Source organism: Callospermophilus lateralis, chromosome 1, assembly GCF_048772815.1.
Source record: "Callospermophilus lateralis isolate mCalLat2 chromosome 1, mCalLat2.hap1, whole genome shotgun sequence".
Classification (NCBI taxonomy): domain Eukaryota; kingdom Metazoa; phylum Chordata; class Mammalia; order Rodentia; family Sciuridae; genus Callospermophilus; species Callospermophilus lateralis.
This window is the reverse complement of record NC_135305.1, coordinates 181,219,171-181,235,396: the sequence shown is the minus strand read 5'-3', so window position 1 is coordinate 181,235,396 and position 16,226 is coordinate 181,219,171. Positions and strand designations below refer to the sequence as shown.

Genomic DNA, 16,226 nt, shown 5'->3' with positions numbered 1-16,226 from the left:
GGTTATCTTCAACCCCTCTCTTGCTAATTTCCCCTTTTAACCAAAAGACAGGAGGCTTCATGCTGAGAACAGGCAAGCCTGCTGGCTGGGATTTAATGACACTGTTTGGGTTTATTTATGGTTACCTTCCATGTACTTAGTGACACTGCTTTTCCATTATGATAGTGACACAAAGTCTCCTTTTCAAATACATCTGTTATAAAAAGTGAGTCAACTGTAGGGGAAAATAATATTAAGTGAAAAATGAAATAGAGACAGCTATAGGATGTAGCAAAATAGGAGAGGCGATTCCTTTATGAATTAAGATTGGGAAACACAGACCAGACCTAGCCCTGTTCTCCCATTTTACAGATGGAAGAAAAGGTTCAGAATCAAGGTCCTAGTGATGGCAGAGTATGTGTGGAAATAAAAGTGAGTGCTGCCATCCCCTGGGATCCTCAATTTTACCAAACCCAGCATGCCCTGGACTTTTCCTAGGGCCAGAAACTGGTTTGCCTAAGGGTAGTGGGTTAACACCTGCTGATCTTATTGATAACAGCTAACTGAGAGTCAACTTTTATAGCCAGAGAAACAAAAGCCATTGTGCAAGCCATTTAAATTTTTGCCCTATCACATGGAAAAAGCACCTGGGCTGACTAATTTCTTCCCATTGTTAAAACTAAAGATGTGCATTAGTCACTCAGTCAAGTGAGTAAAACTTTCACCAGCTCTACCTCTGGGAAAGGTGTGGGGTTCCCATAAGAGATGACCTAAAAGTAACAGTAATGCTGCAGTATTAGGCAGCTTGTGTTTCAAGGGGTGAAATGGAGGAAGCAGGTGATTTGTGCAAGACACTGACAGATCCCTGAAAAGACCTGAGAACAGTGCTCCCCCACCCCACCCATTCATTCTTGTCTCAGGAGCCACCAAATTCCCTGTAACCAGCCTCTTCTGATCACCCTGGCCCAGAAACCTTAATGAACAGGGTAGTTTCCAAGCACTACTTTAAAAACAAAGTCCCCAGCTCTATGACACAAGGTTGGATAGTGCTAGAGTTAAGGCCACACCCAGGGCAGCAAAGATCTTTGGCTGATGGTCCAAGCAGCCCCACCATGATCCCAGATGTCAAATGGACAGGATTAGAAGGCAAGAAAGCCATGCCCAGGGCCAAGGCAGGGGCCAGGCTCCTGGAGGTGGAAGCATCTGGCACACCTCCCTTTACTCCAGAGCAAAAAAAAAAAAAATATATATATATATATATATATATATTAGCCAGCACAGCCAGCACAGCCTCACCCTGAGTAAGGCTTAAAACTAGAGAAGACTCCATGTGTCTCCAATACCCTACTCTCCATCCCACTCCAGAAACCCTGAAAAGAGAAGCAGGAGCTGCCTCCATGCATTAACATGAAGACTTTTTTTTTTCTGAGATTAAGTGGGAAGTGCGAAGCCTCACAGCAATAACACTGATGCTAACCAAGGACACAATAACAGCAGCTGGTATTTACTGAGCAATTACTATGAGCCAGGCACAGTGCCAAAAGCTTTAGATGCACATTCTCTTTTATACCTCAGCATTCTGTAAGGGAGAGCTATGTGTATATGTGTGTGAGAGAGAAACAGAGACGACAGACAGACATCAAACACACACACACACACACAAAATCTGCATCTTGCCCAGGCTTGTCTTAAACTCACTCCTAGGAGTCAAGTGATCCTCTAACTTTGGCTTCCCTTCAGCCTCACCCCTGAGACTATAGGTCAGTCCACCAGTAAAAGCATTTATTGTCACATTTTGCATTTAGAAGACATGCTCCTGGAGGAAAGCAGTTTCCTGGGGTCAGCCAGCTACTATGGGGCAGAGCCTGAGACTCAGATGTATGAGCAAATAAACACAGGACCAGGTTGTTATAATTATACCCACTTGCAGCAGACCCCATCTCTCCAAGAGGTATCCGGAAAAGACAAAACCAGGAAAATAAAGGGAGGGAAGGACATTCCATGAGACAAAGGGGAAGGATTAAAGAAAGGGAACTTTTCAATCCCCAGCACTGCAAAAAAAAAAAAAAAAAATGGGGGGAACCGAGGAGAGAGAGGAGGAAGGTGAGCAGGCAAAGGTGGTATTTTGGTTTTGATTTTTGTTTTTGTAAAGGTCCATTAGCCAAACAAGCAAGAAAAGTAGAGGAAGCCATCAAGAAAAGTTGGCATGCTTTCTACCCCCAAAGCAAGGTTGGCCAGAAGACCAGAAAAATGCCACGAGCCTATGGTTCATAGTTACTCAAACTATTAAAATTATAAAATCTCAGGTGACCTCTTCTTTTGAAAAGAGTCTTTTAGATATAAGACATCTTTGACCAATTTATGGGCATACTTCCAATCACCTCTCTCCTTCCTAGATAATTAGGTCATATCGTCCTCCAATCTGCAGGGGCCATCACAGGTCCAGAAATGGGGTGGAGGGTAAGAAAGAAAGGTAGGGGGTGGGCATGATGACCATTCATGGGCACATATGATCCTCAAGGACCAGGGCAAGTGCTAAATTGAGACTGTATCATGTTGTCATGATACAGTGATACATTATTTTCCCTCCAACAACACCAGGAGGGAAAATAATGAATCTCACAGAGATCAAGCAGCCTTCCCCAAGTCTCCCAGCTAGAAAGTGCCAGAGTGTATATGACCCATATTCCTAAACACTTGGGAAGAGGCTCAATCTGTAGCCCAAGTGTTTCCCCTCCATCTCCTTTGCCTCAAACACAGCTGAGATGGAGTGATTTCAAGGACCCAGTGTGCTGAGGACCTCAGGGCTGCATATAATTTTCAGTCTTATACAAGTTCCAGCAGGCAAGAGTGAACCATTCTGTTAGGGGCACTTTTGAAACATGTTTAAAAGGCAGATGGAGTTCAGCAACTAAAAACTAAATGAGTTTCTATGCTAGACTAACCCTTAGACAAGGTAACGATAGTTACCAACATAACAACTGTTATTAACAGACCCTGGCAGGCCCTATAAAATTTGGTCCTAAAAACTCTGCAACACCCCTGCCTGTTCCATGGTTGACCAGAACATAATCCTGGACCAAAGGAGACTTCCAAACCATAATGAGACTCAAATAAGACTCCAATTTTAATGCTGGCCAGAGCTCAGCAATAACTCAAAGGCGAATCTTATTACAACCATGAGTATGATCAGAATGATTTCACAAGACACTTCCAGTCCACAGTCTCTATTTTTCCTGAGAAACTGCATCTCCCTCTTTCTCATTCTAATCAAAAGTCAGCTGTAAGCAAAACTCCCTGAAAATAGAAAAAGACTTGCTGAAATTCTTTATTTAAATGCTTTTAATTTAAATGCTTTTCTATATTCTTGTAATTTTTTGCAAAGTTAAGAATTTACAGGGGCTGGGGATGTGGCTCAAGCAGTAGCGCGCTCGCCTGGCATGCGTGCGGCCCAGGTTCGATCCTCAGCACCACATACAAACAAAGATGTTGTGTCTGCCGAAAACTAAAAAATAAACATTAAAAAAAAAAATTCTCCCTCTCTCTCTCTCTCTCTTAAAAAAAAAAAAAAAGAAAAGAATTTACAAATGTAGGCAGGCACGGTAGCGCATGCCTGTAATCCCAGTGGTTCAGGAGGCTGAGGCAGGAGGACTGCAAGTTTGAGGCCAGCCCCAGCACCTTAGTAAGGCCCTAAGCAACTTGGCAAGACCCTGTCTCAAAAAAAAAAAAAAAAAAAAAAATTAAATCAAATCAAATTAAAAGAGCTGGGGTATATACAGCTCAGAGGCAGAGCGCTTGCCTAGCATGTGAGAGGCACTGGGTTCGATTCTCAGCACTACATTAAAAAAAATAAATAAATAAAATAAACGAGTTCTGTCCATCTACAACTACAAAATTAAAGTAATAATAATAATAATAAGGGTTGGGGATATGGCTCAGTGGTGAAACACCCCTGGATTCAATCCTGTACAAAAATAAATTCACAAATATAAATTTTTAATGTCCAAAAAATATCATTTTCAAAAGTGAATTTTAAAAGTGAATTTCAAAAGCAATCTGAGCTGATGGCTTTCCTTAGAAAAAGCAATAGGGGGCTGGGAATGTGGCTCAAGCGGTAGCGCGCTCGCCTGGCATGCGTGCGGCCCGGGGTTTGATCCTCAGCACCACATACAAACAAAGATGTTGTGTCTGCCAAAAACTAAAAATAAATAAATAAATATTAAAAAAAAAAAAAAGAAGAAGCAATAGGACCAGAAGATTAAAATCTCAGAGATTTGAATAATAGCCAGACACAAACTCACTAGCCAAAATGGGTATGCCTCAGTTTCCTCATGTATATAATGAGGATTACAAAAATAACTGCACCTCAGAGTTGCACTGGGGTTTCCTTTAGTTATTTTTAAGAATGCCTGATATTTGGTAGGTACTCAATGTATACACTATCTCTCTCTTTTTTTTTTTTTTTTTTTTTTTTTGGTACCGGGGAATAAACCCAGGGGCACTTTACCACTGAGCCACATCCCCAGCCCTCTTTTGTATTTTAGACACAGGGCCTCATTGAGTTGCTTAGGGCCTTGCTAAGTTGTTGAGGCTGGCCTTGAACTCGCAATCCTCCTGTCTCAGCCTCTCAAGTGGCTGGTATTACAAGGTGTGTGCCCCCACGCATGGCATGTGTACTATTTCTATTGGAAACTCTTCTTATATTATTGTGACTGGCAACTTGGAAAAGGCCTTGTCCTCTAACAGGTGAAGTAAGTAATAGATGTTCAGGGGATGAATATGAAGTGCTGAGTTCTTTAAGTTCAGTATTACAGTTCAAACCCTGAGGTGTTCTATAGGGATATCGAACCCAGTTGTCCACCATACATTATTCCCACCTCACAAGCTGCAAAGGCCCACTGTTATGCATTTTCTGAAAACACTGCAAACAAGTCAATGTTCCAGACTTGTTATTCAACCCATTGTACTGGAAACTTTGTTTATTCTGTAAGTTATTACCAAAATCCTACTAGGAGCCAAGCTCAGAGTGACAGGAGTGAACAAGTGACACAGCCCAGTCCCACCCCAAAAAAGCAGTGATCCACAGAAGAATAAGACAGGCAGGTTAGGAGACCAATCCAGCTTTGAAACAGGGCCGTGGGTGTCCAAGAGGGGGCCTCTGCTTCTACCTGCCTCCAAGTCAGCCTCCAATTCTACTGGGCCTCCAACTCAGGAGCAACTCCCCATGGATGTCAAACAAGAGAACCAAGCAAATAGGACAGATGAAATGGCTAGGAGAGGTAGATCTGCAGGAAGTGCAATGTGACATCTGGATGGCTTCCTGTAAAAGACTCCCTGAGAGAGTCACCCCCAGGTGCTAGCTCCCAGCCTCCTTCAGTGGAGAAGAGGAATGCGACTGCACAGGTGCTTCAAGTCAAGATCTGCCTAGGCTCCTTCACTTAGAACACATTCTGAGTGTACTGCCCCTGGGTTTCCAGAAGCTCCACTGAAGGGCCCTCTGTCCCACCAGCAGCACATCCCTGATCTTCCAGGGCACACCTCTGCCTCTTCTGAAAAGTAATCTTGTCAACAAAACTCAGAACTCAATTAACAGAACTGCAAAGTCACAAAGGCCTTTTAGTCTCTCAGCCCCTGAGGTCCCCTGGGAGACAGGGCCTTTCCATCTAACCCATTCCCTGGCTGCTTGACTACCAAGGGGACGTTTGCTTTGTTCTTGGGCAAGAAGCTCCAAGCCCAGCCAGTGTCCCACAGGCTGAAGAATGCCAAATCATTGTTGTTTCCCTGGAATCTGATAAGTCACTCCAGGGAGGTACAGGGAAGTCAGAGTGATTCACACAAGTGCAGTACCAGCATTATAAGAACTGGACTGTTTTCTTGAGGGGGCGTGGGATCACAGAGGAGATCAAGGGAATTGATTTTAGGTTCAGAAAACCTTTCCCAAGCCAGCCACCATGGGAGACCTGCCTCTCCTCAGTCCCACTCAGCAGAAGGTAGAAAGTAACCTTCTGTCTCTCAAAGGAAAGCTGACTGCTATTAGCCCTTTTTCATCTTCAAATCTGAATTTATGTGCCACAGCAAATTTACATAGTCCCTGCCACAAATCCCCACCCGTTTCCCTACATAGTGTGAATGCCAAAATTCCATCCTGTGTTCCAAATAATTCCAACCTCATTGGCTGCCTTTCTATCTGAAAGGAAATTCCAGAAAAGTTGTCTGGCATGGCAAAAGCTGACCGGCCTTATGAAAATACCCAGAAAGGTGACCCATTTAGTCAAAAGAGCTTTCAGATCTCCATGAGAAAAGGAATTCATGCCAGCATAAAGAGCCTACAGAGAGGGAGAACAGGAGTGTTGTGTTAACGCCCAGACCTTTCAACAAGCCAGCCCTGAGCTGCAGGGGAGGCTGAGCACTGAATGGGACAGGAGAGGAGAAGTCCTCAGGGGATGTAAGCTGGGCTCTGGAGCAGGGCTGCCTTGCAGCTTCACAGCTTCCCTGTGTGGCACACAGCAGGGGGACTGCCCATGAGGCTGCCTAAAGATAAGTGGAAAGCCACTTGCTTAGAGTGAAAGCAGGCTGCCCACTGAACAGAGCTGCCAGATTGATCACCAGGTGCCAGGCCTGGAAAAAAAAGCACCCTCAGCTCATCAGCAAACAACCCAGCACACCCTCCCACCAGTTAATGTTTAAGGATACAAAAGGAAGGGATGTGGGTGTGGTCATTTCTGACAGAGCGGAACTGGGCCAATGTCCACTGTCACCCAGGATGTCCTGGCATAGCTGGCTCTCAACAACTCCCTCCCCTACCCCATACATACACTCAAGCACACCTGCCCTGTGTGTGCACTGTGAGCCCCCTAGGATATAAGACAGCAGCAGGAGGAATTCCAGGGGCATCTCCTTCCTCACCTCTGGCTTCCAGGCCCTGCCCAGCCCCCTTGAAGAAAGCTTTAAAGCTGGTCCCTGCTGCCCTGACCTGCAGTGACATCACTGCCTCTGGGAACCAAACAAAGGCAGGAAAAGATCTAGAGAAATGTCTCCAGAGAGGGAAGGAAAGGCCCCAGTCAAAACTCCCTGGTGTTGTAACAGGTAAATGGGCCCAAGAAAGTTTTGTCTTTTTTTTTTTTTAATATTTATTTATCAGTTTTCGGCGGACCCAACATCTTTTTTTTTTAATTTTTATGTGGTGCTGAGGATTGAACCCAGCGCCCCGCGCATGCCAGGTGAGCGCATTACCGCTTGAGCCATATCCCCACCCCGAAAGTTTTGTCTTATACAAGGATATTTCTTTAAATTTTTTTAGATATTTATTTTTTAATTTTAGGTGAACACAATATCTTTATTTTACATTTATGTGGTGCTGAGGATCGAACCCAGTGTCTCGTGATACTAGGTGAGCACTCTACCACTCTCCCAGCCCCGACTCCCAGCCCCCACTCCCAGCCCCTTATAGAAGGAAATTTCAATGTCACATTAATTAAGTACAAATGAATAAAGTTTGGAGCAAAACAAAAAGAAATGAACAAAACAAACAAAACTGAAGCAGTACAAAACCACAGTCTCTTCAACATCCTCTCAATACATCACTTCACAATGTACTGACCCCAACTCTCAACAAGAAACTACATTACAGTATGATGCAGGTAAGCAGGATGCCTGGTCTGTGGGGCAAGGCAAGGCTTGGTTTTCTCATCTGAAAAATGGGAATATATGAAGCTACTAGCTCTGCAATGTTCATAATGAAGATTAGATGTAATAAAGGTCACTCGGGACAGTGCTCAGCAAAAAGTAGGTATTCAAAAATACTAGATGTTGCCAGGAATGGTGGCTCATACCTGCAATCCCAAACACATGAGAGGAGGATCACAAGTTTGAGGCCAATCTCAGTAACTCAGTGAGGCCTTTTCTCAAAATAAAAAGTAAAAAAGGCTGGGAGTGGGGGCTGGGATTGTGTGTCAATGGCAGAGCACTTGCCTCGCATGTATTGAGGCACTGGGTTTGATCCTCAGCACCACATTAAAATAAATAAAATAAAGATTAAAAAAAAAAAAGGCTAAGAATGAAGCTCAGTAGTAAAACAAGCCTAGGTTCAATCCCCAGTACCTCCCCCCAGCAAACAAAAGTCAGCTGGGCACCTAAAAAAAAATCCATGACCACTTCAAAGCCCCTGAATAAGAAAATACTATTGTTTATTACATGATAACCAGAGACTATTAAGTGATCCCTGAGAACATTTAATGAATAACTAGATTTACAACAGTAATATAAGATGGCTTCTAGTAAAGTATCATTAAAGGCAACTGGAATCATTATAAAAGCAGGAAATAGCTCCCTTTAGATTGAAATGGTTCATTCCATTGGATCTCTTCAAACTTATAGGGGGAAGGAGTTATAACTATAGAACAAACTCCTAAGGATAACCACAGATGAAAATTAAGTGCAGAATAAGAGAGGAAAAAAAGAACTTGGCACAATGGTGGCACACACCTATAATCTCAGCAATTCAGGAGGCTGAGGCAGGAGGAGCTCTCTTGCAATTTAGCATATACTCTACCCAGAAATAAAAAAAAATTAAAAGGGCTGGGGAAGTAGTTCAATGGTAGAACACTTCTGGGTTTCCCAATACAGACAGACAGATAAATAAATGGACAGATGGATAGATGGATGGATGGATGGATGGATGGGAGGGCAGACAGATAAGCAGGCATCAAAAAAACTTAAGGGCTAGAGGTGTGGCCCTGGGTTAGATCCCTAGCACTGTAAAAGCAAAAAACAAACAAAATACTAAATATAAAAACACAGGCCCTTGGGGGCATGATATGGACACACAAGATAATTCATAAGAGCCAGGAAAATTAGATCTTACATTTGGATTATTTCTCTAAAAAGAAGCTAAACTAATCTTTACACTTAACATACACAGAATGATTGATAGTGGTATGCATATACAGCTTATAAATGTACACATAGGGGAAAGGGGAACATTTAAAACTTTTCACTGATAAAAACAGGAACAATAGTTGGAAGACCCCAGATTAGATGATCCACTTCAGTTGGGTTCACCCACTCTACTTTAAGCTTGCCCAAGAAGAACACCCAGTTGGCATCCTTCAGCCTCAGAAAGCCTGCTGTGAACCAGCCCTGTCTATCTCCCACTGCACCTCTGATCCAAGTACTGTGACCTTCCACCTGATACACTCTTCTGTACTCACCTGGCTGCCTCTTTACCTACCCAATTCTAGTCAAGCTTTAGTTCTCAGCTTAAAGGATGCTTCCTCCAGGGAGCCTTCCATATCACACACTCCAACCTGGGGGCAGGTGTTCCTCTTCTTGAGAGGGCTTGCCATAGAGATCCTTACTACTCACAGCATGGTCCAGAGACAACAGCATTTGGAAGAATCTCAGCCTTCACTTACTCAAATCAGATCTATATTTTTAACAATCTCAGGTGATGTGTACATGCCTGGAGGTTTGAGAAGACCTCCTCTTTAAGAAATTCTCTGGCTACCTGTCTCTTCTCCCTATTGAACAGTGTATGAGGCAGGCAGGGGACATACTTCTCATTATTCCAGTGATCCTAACACCTAGAACTTGGTTCAGAGTTGGTCTTTCACTTATTTTTGAATGAGGAAAGGATTAAAAAAAAAAAAAAAAAAAGGTTCTTAGGAGGCATCTTCATCAGAAGTTACAAGTTGGGAGCAGGGGAAGGGGGAGAGTTAACACAGCAGATGACAGCAACAGGACTCCAAAAACATCAGGACCGGCCAGAGAATAGATGGAAAATAAGACAAAGTCCTAGACTTAGGTTCAAAAATACAACAACAGTAACAATGACAATGCCAGCATTGTACTATATCTTAACCCAATCTAATATAATACTCTCAGCAACTAAGATTAAAAACTATGACTCTCCTCCATTTTTATAGCTGGGAACACAGAGGTTCAGAAAGGGTCCATGTTGCTCAGCTGTTGGGGGCAGCTTCCAAGCATTCTAGCTTCAGGCCCATTCTCTGAATTATTAGGCTCAATACGGCCTAGTATGCACTGACCTATTGTCTGTGTACAGAGAAAGTAGGATAACTAGGATCCTGACCCTGTAACCAGGCAAGGCCTAAAAGTTTCAGGCTCTGAGCATCTGCTGCCCCAACGAACAAGGAAATCATCTGAACTAATCTAGCAGGCTACTCTGATGCTGCATCAGAGTGCAGAACCAGGACCCGTGGGTGGAGTGCTCAGGAGACCTAACTTGGCTCCAAATCAAAGCCCTCCTCCCGCACAGACTCTCCAAGAACGAAGGCGGCTGCTGACTGGCACTCTGGCTCCAGCGTTGCTAGAGGAGCTCCACAGAGGCCCAACCACCATCTGGAAGTGATTTGGCCCAGAGATTCCTGAACGGGGTGGGAGGTTGGAATGACCAGTCGCCTGGAGCTCCCATCCAGTTCAGAAACAAAGCTGGTATGAATGGGCCCAGGAGGCAGCCATAACATATCAGGGGTCATCCCCTTCCAAGAAGGGGCACTCTCTAGGTAATTCATAACTCTATTTTTGCAAGCAGGATCAACATTAGACAACCAAGCCTGTCTCCCCAGAGAAGTGCTGACTTTAAATGTCCATTCAGTGTGTAAACCCCTCAAGCAGGACTGTTGAGAGTATTATTGACAGTACCTGATTTAGTGAGCAAGCACTTACTATGTACCCTGAACTGTTCTAAGCACTTTTTAAAATATTAACTTGTTTAATCTTTACAACAACATTTTACAGAGGTAGTTATTATCTCCATTTTATCGATAAGAAAGCCAAGGCATGAAAGTTTCTTAATAGCCACTTAAGCAGCAAGTGAGGTTTGAACCAAGACTTCTTGCTCTTATTAACCCTACACAAGCCACATAGCACACTAATGTGCTATCTTGTTGCAAATGGCCCAGAACTTGTTAATTCTGACAAAGTATGCTACTCTTGTTTCTTTTAAAGTACCTTCTGAGATCACAACAGCTTAGAAAACAGCAGAATTTAGGGTCATTTATACATTAGTTTGATGGTGATATAACAAAAGAGGAAGGAAAAGAAACTGAAGTGGTGACCCACCACCCTGAAAAACTGCCCAACCCGGCATGGTAGCCCACACTTGTAATCCCAGCGGCCCAGGAGGCTGAGGCAGGAGGATCACCAGGTCAAAGCCAGACTCAGCTAAAGTGAAGCACTAAGCAACTCTGTGAGAGACTCTCTAAATAAAATACAAAATAAGGCTGGGAATGATGCTCAGTGGTTGAGTGCCCCTGAGTTCAATCCCTAGGGCCAAAAAAAAAAAAAAATGCCCAGTGATTGGAAGTCTTGGAAACACACATCAACTGCTCCTGCACTAGCCTGGTACAGGTAATTAAGTAAACATTAGGGTCACTCCATAATCTCAGAAAAGGAAAGAATTTTTCCTTTTTTTTTTTTTTTTATGTGTGTGTGTGTGTGTGTGTGTGTGTGTGTGTGTTGGTGGTGGTGGTGCTGGAGACTGAACAGAATTCCTTTCCTTAAAGGACCAAACCTGCCAGATGTGATAGTGTATGCCTGCTAGCCCAGAGGCTAAAAAGCAGTTCAAGACTATAGCTTCAGCAACTTAGGGAGACCCTGACTTAAAATTAAAAATAAAAAAAGCTGGAAATGTAGCTCAGTGGTAGAGTGGCTCTGGGTTCACTACCCAGTACCACAAAAAATAATTAATTATGAATCAATTAAGGAGCCAAACCACAGCACACTTCCCAAACTTCTAGGCAGCCTCAATCAACCCTCTTGAGCCAGGAGACCCCTTTTGCTCCAAGTTGCCTGGGCTGTCTAGTCAGAAAGTTTTTTGGAAAAACAAGTAAATAACATTGCCAGCTCCTGGCAAACAACTGGAACTAAAAATGCTGAGGCCTCACTATGAACTGCCCAGGATGCAAGAAACTAAAGGGGAGGGGGGAGGGAGTGCTGGTGAGTGATCTTGGCCAAATTTTATTGTTACATTGTGTATTGTGTGCACATATAGACATGTAACAACAAATCCCATCAGTATGTACAACTATAATGCATCAATTTTACAAATGGCCCGGGGGGGGGGGGGGGGGGGGGGGGTAATTCAACTTTGGGATAGTGCCTAATGTGAGTAAATAGCCAGAACTGTCTTTCAGTGAGTTCTATGTAGAAAAGCCACACAGTCCTCTGGCAGCTGCCTGACCATCTTATGTCTCACAACTGGGCACATGTACACCATACTGAGCACTCCTAAGATGCATATTTTTGGGAGCTATCCAAAGCACACAAAACCCTGTATTCATTCAATAATACTTTTCCGCATTATGGAGTAAAATATGATCTACTGAGTAGCAGGAAATCCCAACAACAAAATAACAAAATGGAGCAGAGTGGCCATCCATCAGTGGATTCAACAATGAGCAATGCAAGTCCCCTCACCTACTATCATGACAGGACATTCAACTCCTGGGACCCTCATCATAAGAGGGTAATTCTGTCACTCATCCAAGGCCTTGACATCCCCGTTTTGTCCAAGTCTAGAGGTTTAAGGGTGGGTATCCAGCTGCCACTATAACACCCCAGACCTGCAAATCCTGCAAGGGCCCTCTGATGTGGGGAGAGGGGCTGTATTTTACTCTTCTCTTGACACTGGGAGGGATCAATTATGGCTCAAACTCAACAGTTTTGCAGACCTGAGTTCTAGTCACCATTTACCTCCTAGTCAGGTCACCACTACAGTTACTTCACTCCTGTTTCCCAGGAAGGGAAAAAATATTAACAACAACCAGGGCAATAATAATAGCAACCATTTTCTACATACCTACCTGTGGTAGGCAGAACAGAGTCAAGCCATTTACCCTCCTAGTGACTGGCAGATCATTAGCTGAAAGGGCAATAATTGCTATCAGTCAATAATTCTCTGGGGTACTCAATGCAAATGGTCAACAGAACACACTTAACACCTAGTGGGTGCCCCCAGATGGAACTAGTGTCATTGTCGAAAAAGGTAACATAGAAGCAAGAAGTGAATGAGTAAACTGAAATCCAAGCAGGGGGTAACACCCCCTCCCCCATTCTACCCTGAGCTTTGGAAGGGCCATTACCGGAAACAGCCCCAGGACCAGAGGGATGAGGCCTCAGCCTTTACCCCCCACAGCAGTCCTAGCACCTGGCAAGATTTCCTCTGGTTTCCAGAGGCTGGAAAACCTGTTTGCTGTGAGAGAGCTTTCTGGAGAGCAACTAACTAGGCTGGAGTCATAAATGTGGTCACACCCTTTGACCCAGGAATGTCACTTTAGGGAATATGATCCAAGAAATAATTAAAAAGGAAAAAGAAAACAACGTAACTTGTGGTGAAAAGAGGTCTACATAAAAAAGAAGCTACCGGGCTGGGGATGTGGCTCAAGCGGTGGTGTGCTCAACTGGCATGCGTGCGGCCCAGGTTCAATCCTCATCACTACATACAAACAAAGATGTTGTGTCGGCCGAAAACAGAAAAATAAAAATATTAAAAATTCTCTCTCTTAAAAAAAAAAAGAAGAAGAAGAAGAAGAAGCAGCAGCTACCAACAGCCAATGGGTCCACCTCAGAGAAAGGGAAGCCCATCCTGGAATTCAGAACTACACAGGCCTAAGGACAGAGTGGGTTCAGAAATGAAAATCAGGACGGAGCAAAAAATATAAGGGGCCAGACAAAGTCTAGAATGAGATCTACGAGCTCGAAGCACTGATGTGAAGCCACACTGGAAGCAGTTGCTGCCTGTATAAAGCAGTCCAGGATATTCTGGTGCTGTGGGTTTTGTTTTAAGAGATTTTATGTCATGTTTGGATACTCCTGGTTTACTTTAAGTTTCATTGTTCAGTTAATTAAATAAATACATATTTTTAAAACAAAGAATGGATTCAAGTTGAGATCAGCCAGGCTTTGAGATTCCTTAGAGGAAAGGTGGGTTATTAAAAAGGAAAGAATTCTAGAATCCAGAGGGATTTTTCCTCCCTAATTCAGGAGACAGCCTCCCCAAAATAAGACTAAAGCACCCCACTCAGCTGCCTTCTATACAGAAGCCATCCTTGGGAGGGGAGACCAGCTAGGAAGCCAGTTGGATAGTGGCAGCTGCCTGGGCCCAGGAAGTAGGACAGGTGTGGGAGAAGGCAGGGCAAGCCAGGAGGAGCTCAGCCTAGAGGGAACCCCTTTTTCACCGGAGAAAGTCCTAGCAGCCACACCTACCTCCCTTCCTTTTTGTCAGTGTAGTCACTGTAATGGCCTGGTTTCCTCAGGAAGACACCACAGACCCAGGCCAGTCCCTCCCTGGTAAGATACACACATACAATGTAGATATACACAATTCTCTGCATACATACTGTGCACATCCATGCTGTGTACACACAAATTCATCCTCTCTGTACACATACACAATACACATACATTCTCTGCACACACCTGAACACACACACACACACACACACACTACAAATCCCCTGCTCTTGTCGCAGCACACATCCTCAGCAGCCCTGTGATTCTCTTGGAAATCCCCAACTCCCCCAGGCCATAAGGGAGACCTCATTCTCATTCTTGTTCCCCAGTCCAGCAAAAGAACAACCAGACACCACTTCTTTCCCTCTCTCAGGAAGACCCTGGTAGGTGACTGGGAAAGAAAAACACCACCACCTTCCAATTATCACCCACTTCCTTTAATTCTAAACTGGGCCCTACTTGCTTGACCCCGGGGAAGTCAATTAACCCTCTGAACACCCTTATCTGTAAAATGGGTCTACACCTCAGTTCATTGGGTGTATAGGGACTGGAATAAAGCAGAGGGCTGTAGACATACAGCCAGCACTAGTTGTCTTGTTGAGACTTCAACAAGACAAGCTGTTACTACTCCATCCACCCCTAAATTATCTCAACCGGCCCCAGGTGAGCTGGGAGCAGAAGGAACAAGAAGGACACACACCCCCGCGGCTCCCCCTTCAACCTCTGGGCCCACAGCCATTCTGGAGACTGCAGGCGAGGGTACTAGGTCCTTTTCTCCACCTAGGCAAGGAGGTCCCAAACGCAGAGAGTCCCTCCCCAGGTCTCCCCGCCCAGCCTCCCAGCCAACGCCCACTAGGCAGCCACTGACCGCACCGTCCTGGGCGCAGAAGGCAAGCGCTCCCCAGAACTTCTGACTCGACGGTCCCGCCCCCGAGGGCCACGGACATGGGTTTCCAGGCCCTATCTCTCTCAGGAGCGCCGCAGGCACAAAGAAATGCCATATCTCCACCTGCGACCCCAACAATAACACTCAACCCACAGCCAGCTCCCAGGAACACTGCTGGGGCGTATGGCGGGGAGCAATCACGCCAGGTCCCAGTTCAGCTATGGCACCAAGGAGGTGGCCTGGGTCCCTACGTCCCCACACTCATGTACTATTTCTCCTTGCCTCCTCGCCCACACCCAGCCCCGGTGGGGGAGTGCGGTGAGGGCATGCTTTGGGGAGCCCCTGCCTCTCGCACGGGTGCATGAGCTGGGACAGGACTGTACACCTTTTGGCGCCTGGGCCCGACCAGAGTACTCACCGATGGACACGAGCTTGATGCTCTCACGGTCTAGAAACTCGAGGGCCACAGACACGTTCTCGAGCTGCATCTGGCGGAAGGTGGGCCGCTGGTGGTACTTGCGGTACATGCGCTTCTGGCTGAGCACCTCGAGCAGCGCGATAAGCCGCAGCCCATCACTCAGATCTGTCTGCAGGTTCCCGATGCGTTTGTTCACGCACTTGAGGTGCTCATTGCACCAGCGTGTGAACGTGTTCTGCTGGATTTTCTTCCACGGCGCGTCCTCCGCCAGGTCCTTCTCGGTCACCGGCATCCTGGCGGCGGGGAAAACGCAAAGCGCAACGAGCTGCCGGGGACTGGCGTCGGAAGGCCCAGGGGCCGGGGAAGCGAGAATAGAAGCGGAGCGGGAGCGGGGGTTCGAACTCGCTGCTACCGTAGCCGTGGCCGGAGCTGCTCTGCGGTCGCTCTCCTCCAAGCGCGCGAGGCGCCTGGCCCTGCGCCTGCGCGCTGAGCCGCTCCGCCCTCGAAGTCCCGCCCCGGCCCGGCCCTATAGGGGCCTACAAGGGAGCTCCCGGGCCACGCTCGCCCCCTGCCGCCTGAAGCGTGCACAGCTCCCCACTGTCTCCAAGGTGTCCCGCCGCTCTATTCAGTAGGATGTCGCTAAAGGAGAAAGTCTCGGGCCAGGCCTATAGTGAGGGAACTTTCCGGAAG

The 16,226-nt window shown here is 45.6% G+C and overlaps 1 protein-coding gene across 6 annotated transcripts in view; it reads right to left on the bottom strand.

Moving 5' to 3' along the window:
* The window catches only part of Flnb (filamin B), a 145,532-nt gene extending 129,517 nt beyond the window's left edge, over nucleotides 1-16,015 (bottom strand). For all 6 annotated transcript variants that reach the window (XM_076841327.1, XM_076841344.1, XM_076841372.1 and 3 more), the window contains exon 1: nucleotides 15,537-16,015. In XM_076841327.1, coding sequence (XP_076697442.1) covers nucleotides 15,537-15,828 — 292 coding nt within the window. In that variant the 5' untranslated portion in view covers nucleotides 15,829-16,015. The remainder of the gene's footprint in view (nucleotides 1-15,536) is intronic.
* Nucleotides 16,016-16,226: the final 211 nt, after the last annotated feature.